This window comes from Haliotis cracherodii, unplaced genomic scaffold (assembly GCF_022045235.1).
Source record: "Haliotis cracherodii isolate W230 unplaced genomic scaffold, xgHalCrac1.p SCAF_10, whole genome shotgun sequence".
NCBI lineage: Eukaryota > Metazoa > Mollusca > Gastropoda > Lepetellida > Haliotidae > Haliotis > Haliotis cracherodii.
In genome coordinates this window covers 42,882,727-42,897,702 of record NW_027266265.1, presented here as the reverse complement: position 1 = coordinate 42,897,702, position 14,976 = coordinate 42,882,727, and the positions used below count along the sequence as shown (strand labels likewise).

At 41.7% G+C, this 14,976-nt stretch overlaps 1 protein-coding gene across 1 annotated transcript in view; it reads left to right on the top strand.

Moving 5' to 3' along the window:
• Positions 1-10,446, top strand: part of LOC139450982 (serine/threonine-protein phosphatase 6 regulatory ankyrin repeat subunit A-like) — an 81,127-nt gene extending 70,681 nt beyond the window's left edge. The window contains exons 13-20 of the mRNA XM_071232806.1: positions 430-498; positions 1,285-1,374; positions 1,859-1,927; positions 2,333-2,461; positions 3,564-3,683; positions 4,842-4,943; positions 6,195-6,275; positions 7,132-10,446. Of these exons, the coding sequence (XP_071088907.1) occupies positions 430-498; positions 1,285-1,374; positions 1,859-1,927; positions 2,333-2,461; positions 3,564-3,683; positions 4,842-4,943; positions 6,195-6,275; positions 7,132-7,554 (1,083 nt within the window). The 3' untranslated portion in view covers positions 7,555-10,446. The remainder of the gene's footprint in view (positions 1-429; positions 499-1,284; positions 1,375-1,858; positions 1,928-2,332; positions 2,462-3,563; positions 3,684-4,841; positions 4,944-6,194; positions 6,276-7,131) is intronic.
• Positions 10,447-14,976: the final 4,530 nt, after the last annotated feature.

Sequence of the window (14,976 nt, the reverse complement as noted above, 5' to 3'; positions counted from 1 at the left end):
GCTTACTATAAAAGGTGACAATGCTTGTTGTAAAAAGGCAACTAACGGGGACCGTGTGGTCAGGCTTTCTGACTTGGATAATGCATGTCATCGTATCCCATAACGTCGTATTGCTGGAATATCGGTGAGTGTGGCGTCTGAAACAACAAACAAACCAAACGAACAAACAAAATGAGTCCAACCTGTCACTGTCTTCATGTTATTCCTTGGAGGATGGATGACTGCAGTTTGTGTAGAGTTGCCTCCCTTAGGCATGCCAGGATTCTATGATCCTGGTTTCATGAAAGAGGGTGATGTCTAAGATTTGCATCACTGTTTCATTTCCTCCTTTATTATGTTGATGCTGTGAATTTACTGAAATACGGAAATCGGCATTAACCCCAACTCACTGACCCCCTGATGTCATACCTAATGAATGTATACTTGCAGGACAACATCACTCCAAGACAATATGCCTACCAGATGTCGTGTGACCCCATCGCAGAGGTCATGGATAAGGTTGGTTTGCGTTTATTATGGCTGACTAACAAGACTCTCCCAGCCAAGCCTGTAATACTGACAGTATTTCTGATAGGCGGGCACAAAATAATCTGTACGGCTGGGACGAGTCCAAATTTACTCCCTTGGTACCCACTGTAGGTCTCAAGAGATGTGTATAAAAAGTCTGATTGGGACTCCACTCACTCACTCACTCACACATCCACTCACTCACTCACTCACTCACTCACTCACCCACTCACTCACCCACTCACTTACTCACTCACTCACTCACTCACTCACTCACCCACTCACTTACTCACTCACTCACTCACTTACCCACTCACTCACTCACTTACCCACTCACTCACTCACTTACCCATCCACCCACTCACTCACTCACTCACTCACTCACCCACTCACTCACCCACTCACTTACTCACTCACTCACCCACTCACTCACTCACCCACTCACTTACTCACTCACTCACTCACTTACCCACTCACTCACTCACTTACCCATCCACCCACCCACTCACTCACTCACTCACTCACTCACTCACTCACTCACTCACTCACCCATCCACTCACTCACTCACCCATCCACTCACTCACTCACACATCCACTCACTCACTCACATCCACTCTCTCATTCACTCAACTTGAAAAACTTTGAAGCTCAGGTAGGATAAGTAGCACCACAATGGGAAGTAATTATGACCAAGGCTATGCATATTGACAGATCAACTCTCTGATATAGTTTCAGTGTTTGTCATGCAACATATTAAAAGAAAGTTATACTTTCAGATTGTTCTTCGGTGGATATTTCATGAAAACGGTCCCAATAGGAAGATCCTGGCTCTCCATGGCTACGAATACCTGCCCATGGCTGTGAAGGTGGGCTGCTGATTCTGTGGATGTTAAAATTGGTCCGCAGCAATCTATGTAAACTAATAAGTCAACATCGAGCGCCAACATAAGAGCCAGTGTCTCAATGACTTGGTTAATTGCATGTTAATGCACCCCAGCGGCATGGATTGTTGCTCATAACATCAATCAATGGTTTGTCTTGTCCAGACTTGATTTAAAGACAGCCGTCATGTAGCTTGAATATTGCCAACAAACAGTGCTTGCTCTATCTCTATAAGGGGCGGTCGGGTAGCCTTGTGGTTAAAGCGGTCACTCGTCACGCCAAAGACCCAAGTTCAATTCCCGACAAGGGTACAATGTGTGAAGCCCATTTCTGGTGTCCCCTGCCGTGATATTGCTGGAATATTGCTAAAAGTGGCGTAAAACCATACTCACTCACTCACTCACTATCTCTATCAAGGATATGTATACTGATATATTTGTCTGGAGCATTATTTGTATTCTGTTTCAGGATCTGTCCCATGCAGACTCTGAAGAATCCCCCGGTGACGCCTTCTTTAGAATACTTCCGATATACCAGGTGAGAGACAAGAAGGCCATAGATAGTTTCTCCATCTTGTCAGACTTCAGTTTTAATTTATTCTCAACAAACCACCAGATGTATACCATAGCAGTTGTTTGAATTAAAACTGGTTTGCCAAGTTTGAGTATTCACTGGATTGTCTGGTCCAGACTCGATTATTTACAGACCACCGTCATATAGCTGCAATATTGCTGAGTGCGGCGTTAAACAACAAACAACATCAACAACTCCTAACTTACGTTGAGAAAATTTTGTGTAGACTTGCGTTTTCCAGAACCTTAGGCTTGTAGGTTTAGTCCGAGGGTATGGTTCTTGGTTTGTCAGCACAGTGATGTAATTGACATACTGTTGCAAGCAGTGTTAGAGCCAGCTCACTTCTGTGTCTTGTGTCTTCCTAAACAGCACCGGATTGTACAGTTCCACGAGTCGGTCGAGGACTGCGACGTGGATGCTGTCCGCATGCTGCTATACTTCTCATCACCGGACTACAACCCAGAGTTTGAGTGCTGCCTAGCGGACTCACGCACACACGTAAGTTCTACAACATTGGAACATTCTCCTGATTATCTCCACCTGCTCTTCAGCCCCATTGACATTTTAGGGATAGCCCCAAGTAGTCAAAGCTTGTCGTAACAGCCAAGTAACTTGAGAATCAGGTGCTTTAAAGTGTGACCTGAAAGATGGCATCATCGTACACCAAGGACTCCTACATGGGTGTGATGCCCATTTCTGATGTCCATTTCTGATGTCCCCCGCCGTCAAATGGAAGGAATATTGCTGAAAGTGGCATAAACCTAATTAATGTGAGGTGACAATCTCCCATCTAAGATTCTTGCACGTATATAGCAACATGCATGCATGGGTGTGTGTGTGGCTGCTTGTACTGGTCCAGACTAATGTCAATTTTATAGTGCTATCTCACCGAGATACCATGCCACAGTTTAACATGAATACCCCTTTTAGACACAGTATGCTGACTCTGAGCCAGCCAGTCCTTGTTTTAGCCCTTTAATGGCAAGGGCCAGGCGGGGTAACAACAAGTACCCCCAACCTTTCTCTCACCGGGTAGATGACCCACCACTAGACCAGTCGGCAGCAACTAGACTAACCCGCTCACTTGATGCCTTCCATATGATTTAACGTTCATTTGTGTCTTCTGCCTTTTATAGTGATAACAAGTATCATTGACTTGAGGTTTGTTTAGAACAGCTGATCTGATTACTAGGGTAGTGTGATCAAGATATTACTTGTTTTACTAAATGCGACCCACGAACATTTAGGATAGAATTGATCTTCAGCAACCCATGTTTGTCTTAGGAGATGGGATCGGGTGGTAAGCTCACTGGCTTGGTTGATGCATGTCATCATATCCCAAATGTGTAGATTGATGCTCATGATGTCAATCACTGGATTGTCTGGTCCAGGCTTGATTATTTACAGACTGTCATCTTATAGCTGGAATATTGCTAAGTGCGACATTTAACAAACAAATAATACTAGATGTTCAACCGCCCTCACAAGATAACAAGCTAGTCCATACTTCTGTACTCTTTGAAGCTTTGACCTTTACAGTACTGTTGATGATGTTAAAATCTCCCTCCCTTCATCTGTTGATGTGTTGCCATGGATACAGGGTGAGGGACAACCTCCACTCCACAAGGCTGTACTTCGAGGCTGCTACGAAATTGTGGAATTACTAGCGGAGACTCTGGTATACGAGAAGAAGACCAGGCTGGACTCCATCAGGGATCAGGTTAGGAAGCACTTTTCTTTTCTTTTTTTCGGATTACAGTAATAATAAAGTGTATGCAGTATATGGTTTTAGTATGCAGCCAGGTTTTAGGAAACATGAGTCAAATTGTATGATGATTATTTTATTTACAATCGTTTTCATGATAAGCATTAAAATTGCAAAGTTAAGGCTCAAAGAAAAATAATCTAGGTTCTCAGGCACTGCCAGGCTTGTTTTATTTTTAGGATTACAGAATTTTTAGCCCAAAGCCCAGGGTTGCAGAATGCCTCTGGCATACTTTGTGAACATATTGTGTGCTCAATAGGCCGCCATTTGTGATGATAAAGCCCCTTGTAGCAATACAAATTCTACCACCTAAAACACGGACAATTGTCAAGGGAGGCTATTCATGTTCGGCTTCGAGATCATCAAAAATCTATTATGTACCTCTTTACTAGTTTACAATGGTAAATTCATGTGTTTTTTATTAAAAGGTGATGATAACAAATAAAGGAAGGAAAAAAATGGAAATCTGATGTTTTGTTTTTTTACATTTTCACAAAAATTAGACTCGATGGGTCCGTAATCCAAAAAATATAAAACGCCTGGCCTAAAGTCTGCCGCATGTTTCATTTTTATTTCCATAGCGGCAGAAGGAGTTTGTGCCCTTGTTTATGTAGGGAGGCCCTTGCACAGGTTGATGGTACACAACTGATTATCTAGTAACATACTAGTTTGAACAAGCCCAAATAAAAACACTGCCTGCCCACTCTATATTTTCAAAAGTCATTGCCATGAGGACTAATTCTATATAATTATTTTTTAGCCTTAGCTTGGTTGATTGCATGTCATCATACCCCAACCAACTGAGGTGGTGCTCATGATATCAACCACTGGTTTGTTTGGTGCCGTTTATCTACAGGCCACCTTGATACAGCATTAATATTGCTAAACATGGACTAAAACAACAAACAAGCAAAAAATGTAGAAATATATCTTTTACTCCTGGGCCCCGTTCCACAAAGCAATTGTAGCACTACAACTGTCGTAGGTCTATGTTAAAGTATGGGAGTTACGATTGTCTTAGCACTGCGATCGCTTTATGGAACGGGGCCCTGTAATGGCCCAAGAGTGTATGTGCCAATTGCTGGAAGTGTCTAATGGTAGTGTTCCCTGCAGTCTTTCAGAACAGCTCTACACTATGCATATGCCATGGAGAACGGCAAAGAACTGGTGGACTTGCTGCTGGACTACGGAGCGTCCGAGTTCACCATGGACAAGGTACCGTGTTACAGGGGTACCACATAGGGAGTCAGGATACACCCTCCTCATGTACATCTTCCCGAACTAGGCTGGAATTCCTGGGCTTGTTCATAGCGCCACTAGTGGCTATTACAAGTTATGTCCAATTCTATGTCGCTCGTATTGACCAATCAGATTCCACCTCACATATCACTTGCATTTGCCATGTTTGCTTCAGACAAGATTGTGGTGCCCGGTCAAGATGATCTGATCGAAATTCAAGATCATTATTGTAAGAAAATGGGTCTTAGCTCACCAAGTGCATCAGATCACTTGAGCACCTTGATTAAAAACATGAAAAGATTTGAAGAATAACTGTCAACGCCCAGTTGATGGTACACATGCTCTGCAAATCTTGCAATAGACCGATATCTGCATGGTAAACATCATGTTGTTTATTAACCGGATGTCGAATCATTATGCGATTGTGATTGGACCACACATAGACTCGTTAGTCCAGCCAAAATATAACTCCACAATTCCAGCCTAGTTCGGCAAGGATGGAAACTAGATGTATATAGTCAGTTAACAATGTTGCCTCGGGAAGATGCCCCATGTATCGATACATACTGAGATACTTAAGGTACGAACATATCATGATTCTTACATGGGACCATTTTGTGTGAACTAGCATGTGGTCCTGGTAACAAGGTTGTTACTTTCAACCAGTATGTGTTTTAATGATTTGTGAACTTATGCTCACTCTAATAAGGGGAGGTGGAGAAGCCTAGTGGTTAAAGCGTTGGCTCGTCACATCGAAGACCGGGGTTCGATTCCCAACAGGGGTACAATGTGTGAAGCTCATTTTCCAGCGTCCCCTGACGTGATATTGCTGGAATATTGCTAAAAGCGGCTTAAAACCATACTTACTCACTCACTCTAATAATATGCTATCAAAAAAGCTACTTTTACTTGGACAGTATTGTGCATCACAATATATCTTTATACATGAAAGACTGTATCACTAGCTCCCTGCAGTGTTTTTAAGACAGCATGTGGAGTATTTACAAATGTAAACAAAGGATAAATACACAAATGGAATTAGTTTTTCACGTTTAAGGATATTTTTCTCATTGAAAGTTAAATGTTTCATGACTTTTATGTTTATTATAAATGTGTAGACTCATCAAAACTTAAACAGAAGAGGAACACATGCAATTTGTTGAATGGACCGGGTAAGACGTGGTCAGTAGCCGATGTAATAGGTTACAATACGGTTTTATTTCATAGGAAGGACGATCCCCCTTGGCTTTCAAAGATCGCCGAGGCCAGCATCTCATGGAAGCTTTACTGGGCTACCAGTTACTGCAGGTTAGTGCGCATGTTCTATTTTGGACTTAATTTTTGAAAAACACTTCCTTAAAAAAACACCTGTGAAGATCCATGTTGGAATTGGTCTTCAACACATGCTGTTAGAGACGACAAACAGGATCAGGTGGTCAGGTTGCTGACTTGGTTGCTAACAGAAGCGTAAAACTAGACTTACTCTTAACTCATAAGCAACCCATGCTTGTCGTAAAAGGAGACTATGCTTGTCGTAAGAGGCGACTAACGGGATCGGATGGTCAGGCTCACAGACTTAGTTGATGAATGTCATCGTATCCCAACTGTGTAGACCGATGCTCATGATGTCAATCACTGGATTGTCTGGTCCAGACTTGATTATTTACAGACCGCCGTCATATAGCTGGAAAGTTGCTGAGTGCGGCGTTAAACAACAAACAAACAAACAAAAATCCACCTTTCATTTACTTGTTGATCCTTCTATAGAAAAATTCTAAGTTGTCAGTGTGAATATTAGTTCTGAATCATCTGGGTGATTTGTGATATAACCTGAGAAGATTATCTTTGTTGGCATTAAACCCAACTCACTTTCTCCTGCGACCCGTGAAGATTCCGGGATAGAATAGGTCTTCAGCAACCCATGCTTGCCGTAAAAGGTGACTATGCTTGTCGTAAAAGGCGACTAACGGGATCGGGTGGTCAGGTTCGCTGACTTAGTTGATGCATGTCATAGATCCCAATTGCGTGGATCGATGAGCATGATATTAATCACTGGATTGTCTGGTCCAGACTGGATTATTTACAGACCGCGGTCATATAGCTGGAATATTGCTGAGTGCGGCGTTAAACAACAAATCAACCAATCAATCGCTTTCTCCTGCAGGATTTTACTACTCCAGAACCAGACCCTTTTGCAGTCTCCATGCCAATCCCCATCATCGGGTACCTCCTCAACTGCACGCACACCCATCACCGCCCCAGCCAGCTCACCCACAAGCTGGCTGCACTTCCAAGTTCCACCACTCCGCGCCGACGCTCACTTCCTGATGCAAAGATCAACAAGGTGATCAGCAAGTCGGCCACCATAGCGTCTCACATCGCCAGTCTGCCCGACACAGTGAAGGCCAAGCTGGCCACGAGGGCTTACAACAAGTGCTCCGCGCTGCCCAGGGAATACAACCCCCTGCCGACGGATGACTTTGACAGGTACGACTTCGAAGAGGAGGGATTCGAGACAGGGGGTGAAAATGATGACTTGCTTCATGAACGAGAAATCAAGAAGTCCTCTTCCTGTGTTGTGCAGTGATATCATGGTGGATGGTTACTTGGCCAGAGCAATTCCTTTATTTGTTTTACAGAGTTTCATGTTCAATATGATCTTGTGGTAAAAGGCAAAATAAGAATATATGTGAAATGTTTCATTGATTTGAAGTTAAAAAGTTTAAGCAAAACCAACTTTAAATTGAGTTTTTATGGAATAAGAAAATGTGTTTAAGAAAAAGCATTTTTTATATCAAATGCATCATTTACGTAAAATACTTGTTTTGTAAATGTTAAGCTTGTATCAAAGAAATAACTTTTTTTTAATATTTTGTATTAGAGGTGAAACGATACAGGAAGGTTATGATACGATATATATCACGATACACATATTTATGTCATAGCGCATGGAAACTTCTTGACAATAAATATTTTAGAGCAGGTTCAAAAGGAAAAGCTAGCTGAAGACACATGTTCGTAATGGCTATTTTTAGTAGTGAACTTAAAATGCTAATTACAACATTTTCCTATATCTGACTGATGAAAACGCCAGGGGTCATAAAACGAGTAGTAAGTAATTTATTTCAGCAAGTGTATGTCTTGTATCGATACAGAGAAAAACGTATCGTGTATTGTATAGATGCACCAGTGCACCGATGTATCGTTTCACCAATATTTGGTATCCTTGGTGAAAATACTGATGTGCATGATGAGTCATTGTCAGGACTGCGCGGGAATGTATATACTATGTTCTTCTGTCACCCATGCATACATACATCCTAAGTGACGTGGTAGTCACGTGTCTATTTTGCATAACTCCTTCAACAAGTCTGTTTATGATTCACTGTAAAATGGATGGGAGTGTGTTCTGCAATGTGATTGGTTGAAAAACATTGTAAAATGGGGTTGAAAATAAACTTTTCATGAATTGCATGCTCAAAAACACCCTCCAATCATAAAACACATACTGTTTATATCCTATTTGAAGGTTACTCTGTGCATGAATTTTGTCTGAACCCTGTCGTTAAAGCAATGTTTAGGGCACACAGACACAAGGTTATTGTTCAGAGCACACAGACACAAGGTTATTGTTCAGAGCACACAGACACAAGGTTATTGCGCATGGATGTATATTTATCACAGGCGTGTGTTTCCATGGATGATGGTTGGTTGGTTGGTTTGTTGTTTAACGCCGTGCTCAGCAATATTCCAGCTATATGACAGCGGTCTGTAAATAATCGAGCCTGGACCAGACAATCCAGTGATTAGTATCATGAGCATCGATCCACGCAATTGGGATCGATGACATGCATCAACCAAGTCAGCGAGCCTGACCACCCGATCCCGTTAGTCGCCTTTCACGACAAGCATCGTCGCCTTTTACGGCAAGCATGGGTTGCTAAAGACCTATTCTACCCCGGAATCTTCACGGGTTCCAAGGATGATGGAGGAACATAGTGGACACAAACACAAGCATTACCTTGGCTCTTATTTTCGATGAACCTAACTTTGGCATAGAATATCTATTCATATTTGAGTTTTGATAATTAAAAATGAAATGGGGGTAATTTACAAGAAAGATTTCTTTTGATCCTAAAGCTTCTTACATATTCCACAGGAATAGGAAGTTCTGAGTTCGAGTTGAGATCTTATTCCTACTTATGTAGAATGAATATAAATATTGTCTTTGGATATAAATTGGTCGGTATCAGTGTTCCTGTTTACTGGTAATTTCCAGTTTTTTACCAGTAAAATTAGGCTTGGACCGGTAATTCATGTGACTGGCAGTCCTTGTGGACTGGCAAATAAAGTACCTTATGAATCGTTGTTGTTGAACAAAAAATCAGGGATATTCATATATTCAGATATAAGTACATTTTTTTAACAAAGTCAGCTTGTCTGTTACCATCAGGGTTTCCCCTTGTCTATTTCTAGGTTAAATATCCAGTTGTAGCGACTTTGTCTGAAAATATTAAAAAATAAAGAGACTGCAGAGATGGCATCTTTGCACTGAACATGAAGTTGAAAGAATTAAAACCAAATAATTTTAATATGTTTTTTAATTGTTGAAAGTTGGGACTGGCATAAATTAGGGGGGACTGGTAATTTTTAGAGTTGCCAGTCCACTAGGAACAAAAAGCCAGCAGGAACAATGTCGGTATATACCAACAGGGCTAATATAGTGTCCTATATGTCATTTCAAGATCTCTGATTTCTGTGCATGTACACAATCTTAACAATGTATTCAACAATACACCTAGCTGTGTTCTAATACACCTGCCATCAGATTTATCTGACTGTTATTTTTACACAATGAGTCCCACTGTCTGAGGTGCAATACTGTAGATATTGGTCTATGGGTGCGTTATACAAGATATGTCCATATGTAGATAAGACATTAGAGGTTAGTTAACACCAGATGTTTGTTTACCGATGCTCTGTTTCAACACTGTTTGTATATGTGGGATGAGTGTGAATGGTATACATTATTTATTGTATTTACCGCCAGATATGATATGTACTAAAGGTTTGATGGTTTGATTGGTCCCTTTGTTTTATCACATTGATAGTGAGAGTACCATGTTGAACTTGAACATCTTTGGACAATATTTGACAATCCTAACAAGTGCCCCTACACCTTTTTACCCAAACACAAAAACCTCAATGTCATTATATATACTACTCAAAACAAGTTGAGCAACACCACTACTTGGCGGCTGTGTGTTGCAATACCAAGTGTTCTTTCACTTCTTTTGAGTGGTATATGTTTTTTTATGAGATTGAGTACTCTTGTCGCGCTGGCTATATCCTAGGGCTTGTCCAACGGATCTATCCAAGGGCTTGTCCAACGGATCTATCCTAGGACTTCTCCAACAGATCTATCCTAGGGCTTGTTGCACTGGCTACATCCTAGGGCTTGTTGCACTGGCTATAACCTAGGGCTTGTTGCACTGGCTATATCCTATGGCTTGTTGCACTGGCTATATCTTGGGGCTTGTTGCACTGGCTATACCCTATGGCTTGTTGCACTGGCTATATCCTATGGCTTGTTTCACTGGCTATATCCTATGGCTTGTTCCACTGGCTATATCCTGGGGCTTTTTACACTGGCTATATTCTATGGCTTGTTGCACTGGCTATATCCTATGGCTTGTTGCACTGGCTACATCCTGGGGCGTGTTGCACTGGCTATATCCTGGGGCTTGTTGCACTGGCTATATCCTGGGGCTTGTTGCACTGGCTATATCTTACGGCTTGTTGTACTGGCTATATCCTAGGGCTTGTTGCACTGGCTATATCTTACGGCTTGTTGCACTGGCTTTATCCTGGGGCTTGTTGCACTGGCTATATCCTATGGCTTGTTTCACTGGCTATATCCTACGGCTTGTTGCACTGGCTATATCCTACGGCTTGTTACACTGGCTATATCCTAGGGCTTGTTTCACTGGCTATATCCTATGGCTTGTTCCACTGGCTATATCCTGGGGCTTGTTACACTGGCTATATTCTATGGCTTGTAGCACTGGCTATATCCTATGGCTTGTTGCACTGGCTACATCCTGGGGCTTGTTGCACTGGCTACATCCTAGGGCTTGTTGCACTGGCTTTATCCTATAGCTTGTTGCACTGGCTTTATCCTATGGCTTGTTCCACTGGCTATATCCTAGGGCTTGTTTCACTGGCTATATCCTATGGCTTGTTCCACTGGCTATATCCTATGGCTTGTTACACTGGCTATATTCTATGGCTTGTAGCACTGGCTATATCCTATGGCTTGTTGCACTGGCTACATCCTGGGGCTTGTTGCACTGGCTATATCCTAGGGCTTGTTGCACTGGCTTTATCCTATAGCTTGTTGCACTGGCTTTATCCTATGGCTTGTTCCACTGGCTATATCCTACGGCTTGTTGCACTGGCTTTATCCTATAGCTTGTTGCACTGGCTTTATCCTGGGGCTTGTTCCACTGGCTATATCCTACGGCTTGTTGCACTGGCTTTATCCTATAGCTTGTTGCACTGGCTATATCCTATGGCTTGTTGCACTGGCTTTATCCTGGGGCTTGTTCCACTGGCAATATCCTATGGCCTGTTGCACTGGCTATATCTTGGGCTTGTTTCACTGGCTATATCCTACAGCTTGTTGCACTGGCTTTATCCTGGGGCTTGTTTCACTGGCTATATCCTATGGCTTGTTGCACTGGCTTTATCCTGGGGCTTGTTCCACTGGCTATATCCTATGGCTTGTTGCACTGGCTATATCCTACGGCTTTTTGCACTGGCTATATCCTGGGGCTTCTTGTACTGGCTATATCCTAGGACTTGTTGCACTGGCTATATCCTACGGCTTTTTGCACTGGCTATATCCTGGGGCTTCTTGTACTGGCTATATCCTATGGCTTGTTGCACTGGCTAAACCTAAAATAATGTAGACAGTTTTAACAAGAGTGTGATTACCTGCTGTGCATGCAGGCTATGCTGGTTCAAGATAAGATATCCCAATTTGACATATATGTGATTAAAAAAACTGTTGTCAGAAGCACTATAGAGACCCTACTGTTCACGTCTACTGTACAACAGGTGAAAGAACAGGTGGGGGAAACACACATCACTGTTCAGTAAATAATTATAATCTTTTTCTGTCGGTGGCAGACTAAAATGCAATTTCCCAAGTCAGTATTATGAGTAAATCCTGGTTTGAACAACCATTAATTTTTAAATGCCAAATTAGGTCGAATGATTTTGAGTAAATATTCTTACTTGAACTGCTAGTTATCTTGTCCCAGCCCATTTTCTTTCTGTTTCTGACACCGCTTAACTTGAACTATCCAAATGAAGTCATCAACGCACAATATCAAATGCATTAAAAGGATGGCAGTGACCTTTGTATTGCAAATGCATAAGTCCTGTGGGCTCTAGTTATGCAGTGACACTAGGTCTTGCCTTGTGTGTTTGGGATTACGTTCTAATAACATTTGCAGACCCAATCTGTGACATATTATATGAAATAATTGCTTTGAACATAGCTTTAATATTTACTCCTGTTATATGAATGTTTTGCAATATTATTTGCAGTAGTTGAAGTATTATGAATGTCTGAAGATCTGTTTTGTTCTCATTGAATTTATTAATACAAGTTGACTTTTCACTTGTTGGGTATATCCGTGGGCTTGTGCAATCATACAGATGGATGTTCTGTCTGTCCTAGTCATGGATGTTGGATCTCTAACAAAGCAATGATCTTGTGAGATTATTTAATTAATTATTTAAAACAAGGTGAGGTTGCTTGTGGTTCTGTTGTGGGTTGTCAATTCGATGAGGTGAGGTTAATGTGGTTGAACATCGTATTGAAGATTACTGCACACATATAGCTACGAGGGCTGCTTGGACTAGTCCAGACTAATGCCAGTTCTACTGGTAGGGTTGCGACGGGTACTCGAGTACCCGATAACGGGTCGGGTAGCTTAGGACTCGAGTCTAATTTTCAGGACTCGAGTACCCGTTCAGGGGAGATAACTCTAATCGCCTTTCGTAACTCGTAAGTCACTTCAAAATGGACGACAAAGCAGACAAACGTTCAAATGTTTTAGGTAAGCCATGCAGGCATTTAATAACAAACATAATACCTTAGAATAGATCAATAGATGTTTGATGACCTTTTATTCGCAAAAGCATTACAAACAAGTGAGACAACATTGAACTACGGGTACTCGAGTCCGGTTCGGGTATTGTCTGACGGGTACTCGAGTTCAGTTTTCGTACCCAGTCACAACCCTATCTACTGGTGCTAGCACACTAAGATACCATGCCACAGTTTAGCATGCAGCAATTGTCTATCCGAATTTAAAATATTGTTTCCTGTGTTCATAAAAGTTACGGTAAGAATGGATGCCAGTAATATCCACTGAGTCCCTTTGGATGTATAAAAGCATGGATGTTGGAATGGTTAGAACTAAATAAATTGAAGTGGTTTTGTTATCTAAGATTGTTGACAAATACAATCAATGTTCAGACAGTCCATGTCAGATTTTCTATTCCGTCAATAATTTTGTTTCAAGCAACAACAAAAAAATGAAAGACACTGCAAAAATATATTTTATTTGGATACATGCATACTTTGCCCAATAATTAGGGGGAAAAAAGAATATTATCTGCTTCATGATATGGGTTAAAACCTCGACCAGACACTTTCATTTTTTAAATATGAGATATTTCCGAATAAAAAAGCAGTAAATCAGCATATCGAGAGAATGTAAAGATGATTTAAATATTGTGGATATGGCCACCATGGAGGGTAGTCTCCCTTTGATGTGGATGGTCTCCCTTTTATATGGACGCAAGCAAGCTCCTTCCCAGCGCGTGACACCTTCATTACACTCTCGGTAGTATAGAGAGCTCCGCGAAGGGCTGTCACTGTGAGGAGCTTGTGGACGCAAGCTCAAAGTGACACAGACCTCACACATTTTCAGCAAGGGTAAAATCTACGAGAATTGAGATAATGTTGACAGACATCAGTCATCATCAGGACAAGTTCTGGATTGGATCCTATGACCAGCAGATCTTGTAGCAATGTATATATGAGGAACTATTTTGGTAGAGATATATTAATTTATGGAGACTATTTATGTGAAAAATGTTACTATTCTTTCTGTGTATGTCCACTTCCCAGTATTCAGGCTTTAGCCGTGTATATTGTAAACCCATGTACAGGAATGTATGGCTGACTGAACCAGGTTTGAATGAATTCAATCTCTTTAAGCCAGGTCTCCTTAAATATCTGACAGCCATCGTATTGGCGTTAACGATCGGATTAGGAATAAGTTGAGAGTGCACAGTTTCAGTCTAGGGCTCTGTTCCACAAAGCGATCGTAGCGCTACGACTGTCGTAAATCTATGTTTAAGAATGGGAATTACGATCGTCTTAGCCCTGGGTCAGCTTTGTGGAATGGGGCCCAGGTTCTCGTTCCACAAATCTAACCTGACCAACGATGAAAGTATTAATATTGAAAGTCTTATGAAGTTTGACAGTCATAGCGCTGTGATTGCTTTATGGAAGGAGTCCTAAGATATTACTTTTAAGATATTTCATTCACCTTTACAGTACTAATATCTGTTAAACAGATTGCTGTGGATATTTTGTTATTCTCATCATGTCTTCATTTCTATGTAAAATACAGTGATACCTTCTTATCTGTAACTCCGTTGGGGGCACGGGTGGCCCAGTCGTCTAAGGCGCCGCGATTCGCTGTGCAGAGTTGCGTCCCTTGGATTGTGGGATCGAATCCCAGTTCGCCCCGATTATGTTTCTAGGTTTGTGAGCACCATACCCGTGCTCGTGGGTTTCACCGAAAGTGGTAAACGTCTGAGACCTGCATCATTTCGGGCTTTCCTCCAACATTAAGCTGACACGCCGTGATATAACTGGAATAATGTTAAAAGCGGTGTAAAACCCAACTCACTCACTCACTAA